The 14,049-nt window shown below is 36.4% G+C and overlaps 1 protein-coding gene across 6 annotated transcripts in view; it reads right to left on the bottom strand.

The window, feature by feature from the left end:
- Positions 1–5,041: 5,041 nt before the first annotated feature.
- The window catches only part of Ghr (growth hormone receptor), a 250,364-nt gene continuing 241,356 nt past the window's right edge, over positions 5,042–14,049 (bottom strand). For all 6 annotated transcript variants that reach the window (XM_076857434.2, XM_076857432.2, XM_076857433.2 and 3 more), the window contains 3 exons: positions 12,682–12,772; positions 8,236–8,305; positions 5,042–8,073 (listed from right to left, as the gene is read on the bottom strand). In XM_076857434.2, the coding sequence (XP_076713549.2) occupies positions 7,099–8,073; positions 8,236–8,305; positions 12,682–12,772 (1,136 nt within the window). In that variant the 3' untranslated portion in view covers positions 5,042–7,098. The remainder of the gene's footprint in view (positions 8,074–8,235; positions 8,306–12,681; positions 12,773–14,049) is intronic.

Here is a 14,049-nt window from a genome sequence, read left to right as displayed (position 1 = left end):
TCCTCTTCATTAAGAGTGATATAAGCATTTCTTGGTGTTGTAGTTCTCAGATTTTGGAGAAAGCTGTGTGTTCTGTAGTGTTGGCAAATTCCATGTCCTAATTACTCTCCCACAGTCTTTGTGATGAAAAGGCAGGAAATTCAAAGTCCATTTTGGCAAGCAGATAAGAAGTCACTGTCACAGAGAAGCCCTCCAAGTCCTTAGAATAATGTCATTTCATAGATGAAAAAAGTAACACACCTGAGTTGAGAAGAATCTGTGGTTATTTTAATTACACAGTGGCTTTGCCTTTCATTTTTTGGGGGGTGGGTGAGCTTACCGATAGAGTAAGAGTTTAATGGCATCACAGAAAAATGCTTCATTCAAATCCAAGTTTATCTGAAATTTATAATTTTATTTTGTGCAAGGCATGCTATTATTCTCAGAGCAGCTTTCCTAAGTGTTACTAGATATTAGATGTGGATATTCTTTCACCATTACAGACATAACTCATTTTATGTTTTTTTCTCATGTGTGTATGTGTGTGTGTGTGTGTGTGTGTGTGTGTGTGTGTGTGTGTTTTAAATTAAAGGTTTGAAGCAACCAGAAAGAAGCATGTCTATGAGTGCTATTTTTCCAATACGAGTGCTCACTTCACATCCCAAAGTCACATTTTTTGGTAATTGTCATAATTTTTAACCTTTTCATCATTGTAATATCTGCTGTGGTGATCTGCGGTCATTGATCTATTGTAATTGTCTTGGGGTACCACGAACCACAACCATATGACTGCAAACTTAATAATTGTGGTGAGTGTTCTTACTGTTATTCTGGCTGGTCATTTACCATCTCTCTCCCTCCCCCCAGGTTTACCTTCCCCCCCCACCAGATAAACAGAATTTAAATTAGGCCAATTAATAACCCTATAATGGCCTCTCAGCATTCAAGTGAAAGGAAGAGTGGCATGTCTCTCACTTTAAACCAATACCAGAAATGATTAAGCTTTGTGAAGAAGGCATGTAGAAAGCCAAGATGAGCTGAAATCTTTCCCTTTTGCACCCAAGAGCCAAGTTGTGAATGAGAAGGAAAAGTTCTTGAAGGAAATTAAAAGTACTGATCCAGGGAACACACAAATAAGAAAGTGAAACAGCCTATTGCTGATAAGTGGTGTGGGTAGGTAGAAGATCAAACCAGCCAAAACATTCCCTTAAGCCAAAGTCTAATTTAGAGCGAGGGCCTAATTCTCTTCAATGATATGAAGGCTGAGAGGGGTGAGGAAGCTGCAGAAGAGAAGTTTGCCGTCAGCAGATGTCATTCATGAGGCTTAAGAGGCCAACTCCATAATAAAAAAAGTGCCAGGGAAGCAGCAGATACTGATGGAGAGGCAGCAGCAAGTTTCCTGCAAAGTCCAGCTAAGATCATTGACCAAGGTGTTGGCACTGAGCAACAGAGTTTCAGTGTAGATGAAGCAGCCTTATATTGGAACAAGGTACCATCTAGAATTTCATAGCTGCAGAGGAGAAATCAATGCCTAACTTCAAGAGTTCAGAGGATATGCTGGCTGTCTTTTTAGGAGCTAATGCAGCTGGTGACTCAAAGTTGAAACAAATGATCATTTGCCATTCTGAAGGCCCAGGGGCCCTGTAGAATTATACTAAATCTCCTCAGTCTATGCTCTTTAAATAGCACAACAAAGCCTGAATGTTAGCACATCTGTTTACAATGTGACTTATTGAATATTTTAAGCCCACTGTAGGGAACTGATGTTCAGACAAAAAGATTCCTTTTAAAATATTATTGCTAATTGACAATGCATCTGGTCACCCAAGAGTTCTGATGGAGATGTACAATGAGATTTAAATTTTTTTGCCTGCTAATACAACATCCATTCTGTAACTCATGGATAAAGTAGTAATTCACATTTCAAATCTTACAAGTTAAGAAATATATTTCATAAGTCTATAGCTGCCACAGATAGTGATTCCTCTTGTGGATCTTGATAAAATATACTGAATTCCTTCTGGAAAGGATTTACCATTTTAGATGCTATCAACAACATTGTGGTTATTAACTAACATTAATAGGACTTTGGAAGGGGTTAAAGATATTAGTGGAAGAAGTCACTATAGATGTGCTGGAACTAGCAGGAAAACAGAATTAGGAGCAGAGCCTGAAGATGTGACTGAATGACTATAATCTCATGATGAAACTTACATGGTTGAGGATTTGCTTATGGACAAGCAAAGAAAGTGACTTCTTTCAATGGCATCTACTTCTGGTGAAGATACTGTGAATATTGTTTAAATGTCAGCAAAGGAGTTAGAATATTACATAAACTCAGTTAGTAGAGCAAACCTCAGGTTTTAAGAGGATTGACTAATTTTGGAAGAAGTTCTGCTTGGGTAAAATGCTATCAAACAGCATTGAGTCTTACAGAGCAATGCTTTGTGAAGGAAAGAGTCCGTCATTGTGACAAAGTTCATTGTTGTCTTACTTAAAGAAATTGTTACTTATCCCAACTTTCAGATAAACCACTCTGATCAGTCAGTAGCCATCATCATCAAGGCAACACCCTCCACCAACAAAAAGATCGTGAACCTCTGAAGGCTCAGATGACCATTAGTATTTAGATATGTACATTGTTTTCAGGTGTAAAGGCATTGCACACTTAACAGACCACAGTATCACTAGTGTAAATAACGTGAGTATGCACTGGGAGACTAAAACATCATTGTGACTCTGTTTATTGCAGTGGTCTGGAACAAAACCTGTGGTATCTTCAAAGTATGCCTGTATTTTTTAATTGTTAAAAATAATTCAGAAAAATGAGTGTATTTTTTAAAATTTAGAAATGCTAAAATATCAAAAATAAAGGTAATGAAATTTGAGGTTTTCCCCAAACTTATTGAGCACAGTATCATCCATTTAAGAGCATTTTAGGGATCAGATATTCCCAAGAATACATATCGGTAGATCCTATCCTATGAGATTGTTAGATGAATAATAAGAAGAGTGTGATAAGCGCCATTAAAAGTGATTTTGAAGAAGAAATGATCACTTAAGGCTGGAGAGAATCAGATGTTTTTTTGAAGAAGCCATTTGAGCAGGTCACAAAGCATGAGAATAATTTTGGGAGGCCGGATTGGTATGTGGGAACTTTTCAGGTGGAGGAAAGAGTCCTGAGCAAGAACATAGGGATGGGAAAGCACGAACTTTGTTCAAGGAATGAATAGCAAGTTTCTCTTACTAGTCTGTAAGGGGATCTTCCCAAGGTAGGCTCAACCCAACATCCACTAGATGGCCACAGATCACACTTGGTACCAGTCGACTCTGAAATGTAGGAGAGGAAGGATATAGGGCAGGTACCAATGGACTTCCTGCTTTAGAATCACAAGTCATGGAAACTGTCCATGTAGCAGTCCACAGACTGTTTACATAGCTGTCCAGCAGCCATAACCGTTCCTCCTTTACCAAGTGGAAGCTCAGGTGTAAGGGAAGGAGTCCCATACTGGGCAGCTAATCGAGTCTCCCAGGCATAGAAGCTCTATGCCTCAGTGGCACCAGTAGTTTTTGTTACAACTCCATAGGCATAACTCCCAGTGCTCCTGAAGGGCACATGCTCAGTTCTAAGAGCCACCACGCCCAGGTTTGAAGTACGGTTTATCCCATGTATTTATGTTTTCTATCCATCCAGATATAATTTACCAGAGATCATTTTAACCATGGTCAATGTTGCCTGTGTAACATAGTTGATATAATATGCTTATTAGATTTCCAAGGAACAGAGCTCAAATGTTAGTCAAAGGTCAAATTCTTATTCAAAAGCTGTGCCCTTTACATCCAGCTCTTAAATATTCAAGTAGTTATGGAGTAAATTATGTGGGATCTTGGATTCTAAAGTAAAGAATCCAGATTTAAGAATCTTCCAGTTTTTCTGCTATCTTACCTTGAAAAAGCATATGGAAAGATTTTTGAGTGTAAAAATATGTAAATCTTATAACACTTGAATACATTTTGGTGTTGGTGTATCTTAGCAGAACTGAGAAGTTTCAATACATAAACATGTGTAGCCATCTTCAACATGCCATTAATTTTCTGAAATAGAAAGGATTGTGCTCTCTGTTCATAGACAGCTGAGTCTTGTATAACATATGTAAGAAATAAATGTCTGGTGCTTATAATGATAACCTTTTATTTGTTTTGTTCTGTAAAGGTTGTAGTATAAATTCCAATATTCTAGTGAGATAAAGGCCACAAATTTCTGAAACATATTTCCAAATAAAAAAAGCCCGGAGGTTTCACTCCACAATTCTTTGAAGTAATGGCCTCTCAAAGGGCAGAAGACAGTAGGTGGAAAAACTATTTTCTGTAGTGAATTTAACCCTCAAATATGAAAAGTTGTGACAGTTTGCATTCAACTTGCTAAAATAAACAGCTGGAATCTTCTGTAGCATAATCTATGCTTCCTGGCTTTCCTGCCCTCTCAAGCTCCTACACAACCTACCCAACTGGCCTCTATTCCGGATCTGGGAGGCTATGGGAAAGAATTAACTGCTCCCCATGATGACAAGTAGCCAGTCTGACAAACTGACTTGTGTCAGTGTGTAAATAGTAGAGGAAGAGCTGATTTTCCTCTTTCCAGGGAACATGCTCAACCTAGGAATGTAGTTTGAAGACAATGACCAAGCAACACTCTTCCCCACCCCACATGCACCCCACCCCACATGCACCCCACATCAACTTGGATGCACCATTTGAATTCTATAATGTGTACAAGGCATAGCCCATGAGAGGTACAGCCCAAAGAAGGCATAGTTCAAACAGGACAGCAGCATATTTCCTAGTGGGAACTCTTGTGTCCTCAAGAAATAAGAGATATGGAGCTGCCTCCTCAGCTTCTATTTAGAACATAACAAAAAACTGTACTGCATTACGATGTTTGAACTAATTGTGCTAAGCTTCCCTTATAGTGAGAAGGACTCACAGAATATAGTCTAAGATGCTTTCATGTCTTAAGATCTTTTCATGTTGAGGTTTGACAATAGAAGCACACATTCAGGAATCCAAGAAAATAAATTTATTAAACTTTGAAGGAACAAATCCACAGACATAAAGAAAGTTAAATATAGACTGCAGGACACAACTAGTCATACTAGTGAATAATGGCTTGTGTGGCCAGCAAAGTACCAAAATGACATTCTGAGACTGATTGAGGTATTTAGCTATTTTTGGCTATAGAAATGTGGTCAGCCTATTGTGAAATAGTAATATAATTCTTCCAAAAACACAGCTTTAAGTTGAATTAGGCTCTACATTGATGATGTTTTATATGAAACTAAATTTTGTAGCTTTTAGAGAAAACCATAGCAGCAAGGTAGCAGAGAATCTATTAAACATCTATCACGAAGTAACATGTTGAACTTTAAACACCCAATTCTAGATTTTTCACTGTCTTTTCTGTAAGAAAGAGGGAATTCTGTAAGAAAGAGGGAATTGCCAGCCATTAAGCTTGCTTCCCCAAAAGGTCTTGAGCTAAATGGCAAATAGAACTAATTTTAAAGTTTAAAGTGTTTTTTAAAAAAATACTTAAAGTGAGACATATTCAGTGAGATGAGATTCTTCTCTTTCATAAACCTTTAGGGGAGATATTCCAAAGGATAAAGTTTAAGTTGTTAAAGAATTGGAAAATAATTGATAAATTACTTAGGCTCCTTCATTTTCTTCTGACTACCTGGTTGGAGGCCAATCCTCTCAAAGGGGAAATAAAAAATGATGAAACTTATTTTACAGTTTTAAGTAAATCCTATTAGGCTTGGTGAGAAAGCTTCTTCTATTGGTTTGATTAATTTTGAGTTCTCTTTTGGCTTGCTTACCATCTGTCCCTTGTTACCACAAATAATGAATGTGTCCTCAGCTATAGACTTTGAAACAAAAAAACTATTTCTTAAGCTTTCTGTTCCATTGTTCAGTTAACTTCATTTGATCTTCTTCTACTTACAAAATGCTGCTTATACTTTATTCTTCTTTTAGGTAACTATGAAATGAAACTAAGCTGTGTTTGAAAAGATACCATTGCAGGTTTGGGAGCTTATTTCTCATGATCTGTGTGCTAAAAAAATTCATACCATGTGCACTTCAGCACGTCAGCAGCCTGGCCCAGGGGAACCAGCTGTAACTTCTACTTGTCTTAGCATTAGCTCTCCAGCTTGCACTGAAATTTGGTGAAGAAGGGTTTTTTGTTTGTTTGTTTGTTTTTGTTTTTTTTCCTCCTTCCTGTTTTTTTGGTTTATGGTGCATTGATCCATGTAAACATTTAAAAGTTTTCTAACTTAAAAATATTTGTTTAAAAATTCAGATAAAATGAGTATGTTCCAATAATGCAGGTTATTAGAGATCTTTGAATTACTTAAGAACTTTGGGGAGGTATAAAAAAGGGACTTGTAAAAAACTAGCTTGTCTGTTTTTCTTCAGGTGTATTGACTGAAGCATTAAACCAGCTTTAGACTGTAGTTACTACATTCCTTAGATGGGGTCATTGTGAACTACAGTACACAGTGTGTAGTGTATTATAAAATAGCCATGCTTGAAGTTTAAATTATTAAAAATATCTTTATCAATTTTATGTCAAAATAAATGTTTTACATATCCAAACTACTTCTGCTTTCTTACCTAGATTTTTACTTCCCAATTATTAAAAAAAGAAAGAAAAAATTAGCCTGTGCTATGATTTGCATTTGATTTCCTGAACTGCAAAAGCCACCTGATTGTTTTTGCTTTTTCAAAAAGCACAATTTACTATACATTAAAAATGTAGCCATCCGATGCTTAGTATCACAAAATTAACACCCACAATAATAAAGACAATCACTGCTACTGAAGAGTCTTTTGAGACAATTCTTTAAAATATTTACAATTCACAACGGGAATATCTCTCTGATTCAATGTTCTTGTTTTTTTCCTTTTAATAACATTTCCACATTTCAGGAAAAGGCATTTGAATCCATACCCACCCTCACAGTCTCCCCCCCCAAATGTTTAAAGATTGTTTTGGTTTCAGCATTCGCGCCCCAGCCAGTTCCTGGCGATTCAGTACGTTGTTCTTGGGAAATCAAAGTAAGGCTACGGCATGATTTTGTCCAGGTGGTCAGTGCTGACGTAGCCACACGATGAGAGAAACTCTTTGTCCCGCAAGGGCAAGGCAGTCGCGTTGAGGACAAGGCCCTGTGGGGACTGTACTAGATGAATAGAGGTATAGTCTGGGACGGGCAGCTCAGAACCTGGGGCACGTCCTGCTGTCCCAGACCCCCCCGCAGTAGTGGTAAGGCTCTCTGTGGTGATGTAAATATCCTCCTGGTTAAAGCTTGGCTCTGCGTGTGACTCGACCTCCACATGAGGGGCCACAGCGATGCACTTTTTGGCATCTGCCTCGCAGAAGTAGGCATTGTCCACCATGAAGTTCGCTTGGCAGAGTGAGGCCACTTCTAGGTGCGTGTCGCACTGGGCTATCCCAGCCTTATTCTTTTGGCCCGGGGAAAGGACCACACTCCCGGCCGGTGTAATGTCGCTCACCTGGGCATAAAAGTCAATGTTGGCCAGTGAATTCGGATTGCTTATCTGAGTCGGGGCAACTTGGTGAGTTGACTCAGTTTCACCAATGAGAAATGGTTGTGGCTTGTCTTCTTCCTCTGCCAGGATGATGCTGGGTTGTTGAATGGCAGGGGAAGCATCATGATAAGGTGACTCATTTTGATTCTTATGGTCAAGGCACAAGAGATCGGCTTCCCCTTTTAACCTTTGTGGCTGAGCCACCTCTGAGGTACCATCACCTAAGTCACTGGCAGTGAAATCAGTCTCCAGAATGTCGGGTTCATAACAACTGGTTCGTCCAGAGTCGTCGTCCTTGGCCCCAAGGACATTAAGTGATTTCTGATGGTCATTGCTTAGAAGTCTGTCTGTGTCTGACCCTTCAGTCTTTTCATCAGGATCATCAATATCTAGTTCAATAAATTCAACCCAAGAGTCATCATTGTAGAATTCAGGTTTATAATTATCATGAATGGCTAAGATTGTGTTCACCTCCTCTAATTTTCCTTCCTATGAAGCAGAAAGAAAATGAAGATTTATGAAAAGAAACTCATAATGACGAAATTATTTAAATCCAATACACAGAGCTTGCAAAAAGCTCTCGACATGTGGCAATGTTCTTCAGGTATTAGTGCAATCACAATCTATAGTTTAGACGGATTTATTAATTACCTTGAAGAGGTCTGGATCAATTCCTTTAATCTTTGGAACTGGTACTGGGGGCAAAATCAGCATCTTAATCCTTGAAAACAAACAGAATTTTCATTTGACAGATCTTAAAAGTTACACATTTCTCTTATTTCAAAACAAATAAAATATTGGCAGAATATTACTTATTTCAAGTATTTTGATATTCTATATAAGTGGAAGCTCAGAAAGGGAAGAAAAATATAAAGCAGTAAATGATAAAGAAAAACTGCATAAAGTGTAAGAAAGAAAAACAATAATAACAAAAAATTCCTCTTCTGAAGTCTATTCAAATAAAATGTGGTTTTTCTATAATTTCATTTTTTTCTTAATGCTTTTTATGGCCATCCCACTTTAGCATTTGGGAGAGAGAAATTTAATTCTACCTGAAGCCAATGTCCATGTCTGTTACAAGGAAAGCAATTTTATTGTACAACTCCTCAGTAATTTTCAGAAAAAAAAAAATGAGTAAAGGAAAAAGAACCAATCTATGTAGAGCCAGCCAACGTTATTTGTGCCCTTGAAAAAGGATGATGCGAGACAAGGTAACACCACACAGTTGACATTAATCATAAAATCATCTAAGATGATTTTTAACCAGACAGTTACTACAAGGGCCATTTCAGATAGAGTTGGCTAAATATGAACTAGCTCCAACTTTTGAGAATGGATTTTTTTTTTTTTTTTTTACAGTTTGGACTTTGATTATTTGACTCTTTTTAGTTATATATAACATTAGGATTCATTTTGACATAATCACAAAAGCCTGGAATATAATTTGCTCTAATTCAGTCCCAAGCATTTATCCCCTCCCCTCCTCCTCCCTCCCTCTACTCTACTGGTTGTTCTGCAGTTTACTTATAGTTTTGTTGTTGTTGTTGTTTTAATTAGTGTCTTGTGGAGGTACTTGATGTTGAGATTCACTTTGGGATATTCATGTATGTACATAACAAAAGCTCGGTCAGATTCATTCCCTTGTTCTTTCCTTATCCCATTCCCTCCTTTCTCCCCTTTAATCCCCTTCATCTCCCCTACTGCTCTTTCTTCTGTTTTGATGGACTTACATACATACTACTGTAATTGTACTTATATCTTCTGTTCCAAATATTTAAATTATTTTTGACTCTGATTCATTTCCATGTCTGTCTTGCCTGTCTTGTGCCTTGCTGAATCCCTAGCACTTAGCACAATTCCTGGCACATGGAAGTGCTCAACGAGCATTTGCCAAATAAATTGGAACAAACCATCTATTTTGTTGGCAGTGTAACTGGAGCTTGAATCTTAAAACCAACATTGTAGCTCTGGAAAGAAGCTCAGGGATTATTTATTTCAACCAACTTGTTTATAGTTAAAACAAAACAAAACAAACAACAACAACAAAAAAATCCACCTCCTATGTAGTGAGAAATGCCATTGTTAGGCAGGGACAGTAACCTGGAGTTTGGATATCAGTTGCTAGTCCATTGAGTGTGAATGGACTATGCAGTCTATTCAATAAGGAACACTTCAATATTTCCACCTGCCATTTTATCTAATCTAAAGAATAAACCAAATTCCACTGTATAAGTTGCTTTGTGATTTCTCCACTATGCTTACTCAGTGGAGTAAATGTTAAAACAAATTATTACTGATGAATAGCAGATACAGAAATGAATAACATGAATTACTAGTAATAATTTCTCTCATTTTGAGCTTCTCTGATAACTAGACAGTGTGAGATATACTTTGCATTAGAGTTTAGTACAAATTATAGACCAAATTTGAACTACCACTTGATTTTGTAGAACACAGCCACATTCATTCAGTTACATATTGTCTCTGGCTGTTGTCATGCTACAGAGGTGGAAATGAGTTGTTGTGACAAAGACATATGGCACCTGAAGCCAAAAATTTTACTAATTCTCTTTAAAACAATTGTTTGATCATGAACTAAACATTTTATTTAAACCTTATAATTATCAGGGAGGTCAATGGTAGTATTCATACAAAGATTTGAAAAATTAAGGAACAGTCTCAAATCATGCACTAACACTAGGGCACAACTGAGGTTCAAACCCAAGTTACCTGACTCCAAACTGAGGCTCTTTTGCCTTCTGTCACACTGCTGCATTATTAAATTTGGCATTTCTAAATGCACATTTCAAATTTTTACAGACATTAAAAAATGCAGCATATCCCTAATTACAGGAAGCAAAGAATCCCAAATGGCTAATGTTGATTTTGTGAGGTGAGTCTCTCCTTATGAAGAGCATGATGCGTTTCTACTTGTGTTGGTTGTATTCTGTGGTTGTGGCCACTTTCTGACACAGTGGCTGGCCCTGAAATCTCAAGGGCCCAAGTTGGTCATGTCATTAAATGAAGCAGGCCAGTCACAATGCTGTGAGAAGAAAAGATGCTTGCAGCAAACTGGAGAGTGTATGCCCTTCCCAAAGGGCACAGCTGGCTCTCTGCTTCCATATATGTGCCATGTAGAAAGATCAGCTTAGTTCCACTACATCTGTCAAGTTTTAAAGACAATCCAGAAATCTGGAGTTTTTGGTGTGAAAATTCTCTATTTTGGATCTGCTTTGTTGTAGAATCCTACTCAAAATAAATAAATAAATAAATAAATAAATAAAACGAGGATCTGCAGCTTGAACTTGGCTTTCACTTTCCTACTTCTGTTTTATGCTGATTTAATTATTTATTCCTTTAATTAATAATAGCTTCAAGGCTGGGTGGGTCATATGGTAGAAGCTAGTACGGAGTAAAGATAACCTGGCTTTAAACTATGTTTGTGAGGGTGCTATCATTTATTCAAGTATGAATCACATTATAATTTTTTTTGTAGAATTGACAATTTTCTGGATTAAAGTAGCTTCAATAATGAATTAGGATGCACAAATCTTTAAAGACATGTGGGACCTGAAAAACTATGTAGCCTGGAGTTCTAGGAAAGACTGACTTCAGCACCTCATTCTGTGGAGCATCTTATTAATTGTTGGGAATATGTGTTATTTCCACATCTGCTGACAACTATTTTGTACAAATTTCCTACTTGCATTAGAACATATAAATTTAGAAAATGATAAATGTTTCAATGGAAAAGAAAAAAATTGATTTTTTATGTAAAGAATTCAATTTAGATAGGAAATTGGTAGTACAATAAAGACTCCATATCTATTTTACAATTTGGTGATTTTGAACAAGTGTCATAGATTAATTCTTTGTTATTCACAGAAAATGCTTTTTTTAGTCAAAAGTTAATATAATTTCTTTGAAATCCTATTTGTGAGAGGATGATTTTATTGTTCCAAATATTGTAGCTGATATAACTAAAAAATATAACAAATTTTCTTGGCCTTCACAATGTTTTGAAATTGACTGCCAGTGTTAAGAACAAACTACTTTTCAAACATATAATTTATGGCAGTCACACATAAATTATCCCACCAATTGTACAGACCAAGAAACTTACAGAATAATTTGATTCTTGTTTTTAGCATTACTTAAATGCATATATTACTTAAAATTCTAAAAAATGTATTTATTTTCCACATATTAACCCATGAGGCTTTTAAAATTCCTTAAATGGAAGAAACTAGCAATTTATAGCCATTGTTTTTTCTACATTTTGTATAAAATAATTTCCTATAGTGTGGACTGAATCTTTTAAATATTTATTTATTTATTTATTTGTTTGTTTGTTTATTTATTTTTCAGGAAGAAAAACAGAATGATAACATCTCAGGGCTCAAGGCAAATTTAAAGAGCATATAAACCAGCACTCATATTACCTATGATACTGTGGAAGCCCAGAAAGGTTAAGGGAGTCAAACAGGATCAAACAGCAGTCACTGAGACACTGGAACTCAATCTTTTGGATCCCAGAAAATGCAAAATAGAATTGCTTCAAACTTAGCATTTCAGTTGTATTTGCAAATGCAGGTGAAATACAAAGTTATAACTATCCAAATCATTTAAACGAGACCCAGATTTACTTAAAATCACATCATATGAAGTCTTAAGGATGTTTTTATTAGATTACATTGTCTAGGTGGCTTTAGTTTGCCATTTCAGTTTGCCTATACTGAGGACTGTGTCAGCCTCAGCCAAAGGCTCCATGATGATGCTCTGGAGTCCTGGAGTGAATGGGTCAACCCTTTAAGCACTGAGGGGAAGAGGTGCCTATTACATGGTGTGTGGTATCATTAGTCTAAACTCTTAATGTCCTACACAACTTCATAGATAGAGTCTAAACCTGTATTTTCTCAAAGATGAACCCAACAAATTGAGTTTTTAGAAATAGTAAACATATAACTGGACATAAAGGTATACTGTGTTAAATAAAATTTATACTCATGCAAGAGAAAATATCAAATAAAATACAGAAATGCATGGAAATCTCAACAACTTGTAAAAACATACCAGAGAATACTGTATCACACCTACCTTTGCTGTTTAGAAAATATGACTACAAATAGCATCACTGTTAGCCCAAATATTCCAAAGATAATAATTAAAAACCATGGAAACTGGAAATCTGAAACACATGGGAATATTTTACTCACACATGTATGAATAGTTGAAGCAAGTTTACATTTCACTTTCTTATATAAAAATATTTGCTAACTTGAATTTTTCTAGTGAAGTCAATCATCTTACTTGACAACTACAGAAGCAGAGTGGGATAAGAACACCTCTTTTCTAAGAACACCTCTGTCCACTATTCAAATCCTTTCACTTTAAAAAAAATCTTCAAAATAAAAAGCATACAGTTCAAACATAATACATGATTTAAGAGTAAACCAAACTGCTTTAAGCATCTTATGTGTCCAAAGAGTGTCAATAACAGCCACATCAATGTTCATAGCATCTTAATTCATAATAGCTAAACTGTAGAACCAACCTAGATGCGCTTCAGTAGATGAATGGATAAAGAAACTGTGGTACATATACAAAATAGAATATCTCTCAGCATTACAAGAGAATAAAATTATGGCATTTGCAGATAAATGGATGGAGTTGGAGAATATTATGCTAAGTGAAGTAAGCCAAACCCAAAAAACCAAAGGCTGAATGTTCTCTCTGATAAGTGGATGCTGATCCATATTGGGGTGGGTGTGGGAAGAATGGAGGAACTTTGATTGAGCAAAGGGGAGGGAGAGAAGGGGAGGGGGCACAGGGGCAGGAAAGATGTTAAAATGAGATGAACATCATTACCCTAGGTACATGTATGACTGTATATAGGGTGCAACTCTACATCGTGTACAACCAGAGAAAAGAAAAGTTGTGCTCCAATTGTGTACAATGAATCGAAATGCATTCTGCTGTCATGTATAACTAATTAGGACAAATTAAAAAAGAAGATTGTCAATAAAGGCTTTGGTGCTGGGGGAAAAAACTGTTGTTTGTTAAGCTTAAGTAAATTATTATCTTTTTATTTATTTATTTATTTATTTAAATAAATGTGATGATAGTTTTTAGCTTCCAAATTGAGGATATATCAAAAATATCAGGGCAGAGGTTTTAATTAATGAATCATGACAGAAATTTCTTACACATGTGAAAGTTATGTTTTACAGCTGTAAAAAAGTGTGTGTATGTGTGTGTGTGTGTGTATGTGTGTGTGTGTGTGTGTGTGTGTGTGTGTGTGTGTGTCCCACTGAGGTTCCTGTTTTCAGAGTTTAGTATATTTTGAATGAAACTTGGGGGCATCTATTTCATTCCTTAGGACTAAGTGCCTCTCTCAGTAACCTTAAAGTTGGCTGCCAGTATTCTCACTACAGTGGCTGAGGCTAAACACCCTAATAAAAGGCA

Source organism: Callospermophilus lateralis, chromosome 5, assembly GCF_048772815.1.
Source record: "Callospermophilus lateralis isolate mCalLat2 chromosome 5, mCalLat2.hap1, whole genome shotgun sequence".
Classification (NCBI taxonomy): domain Eukaryota; kingdom Metazoa; phylum Chordata; class Mammalia; order Rodentia; family Sciuridae; genus Callospermophilus; species Callospermophilus lateralis.
Note: the sequence above shows the minus strand (reverse complement) of the source record. Positions and strands in the feature narration are given on the sequence as shown.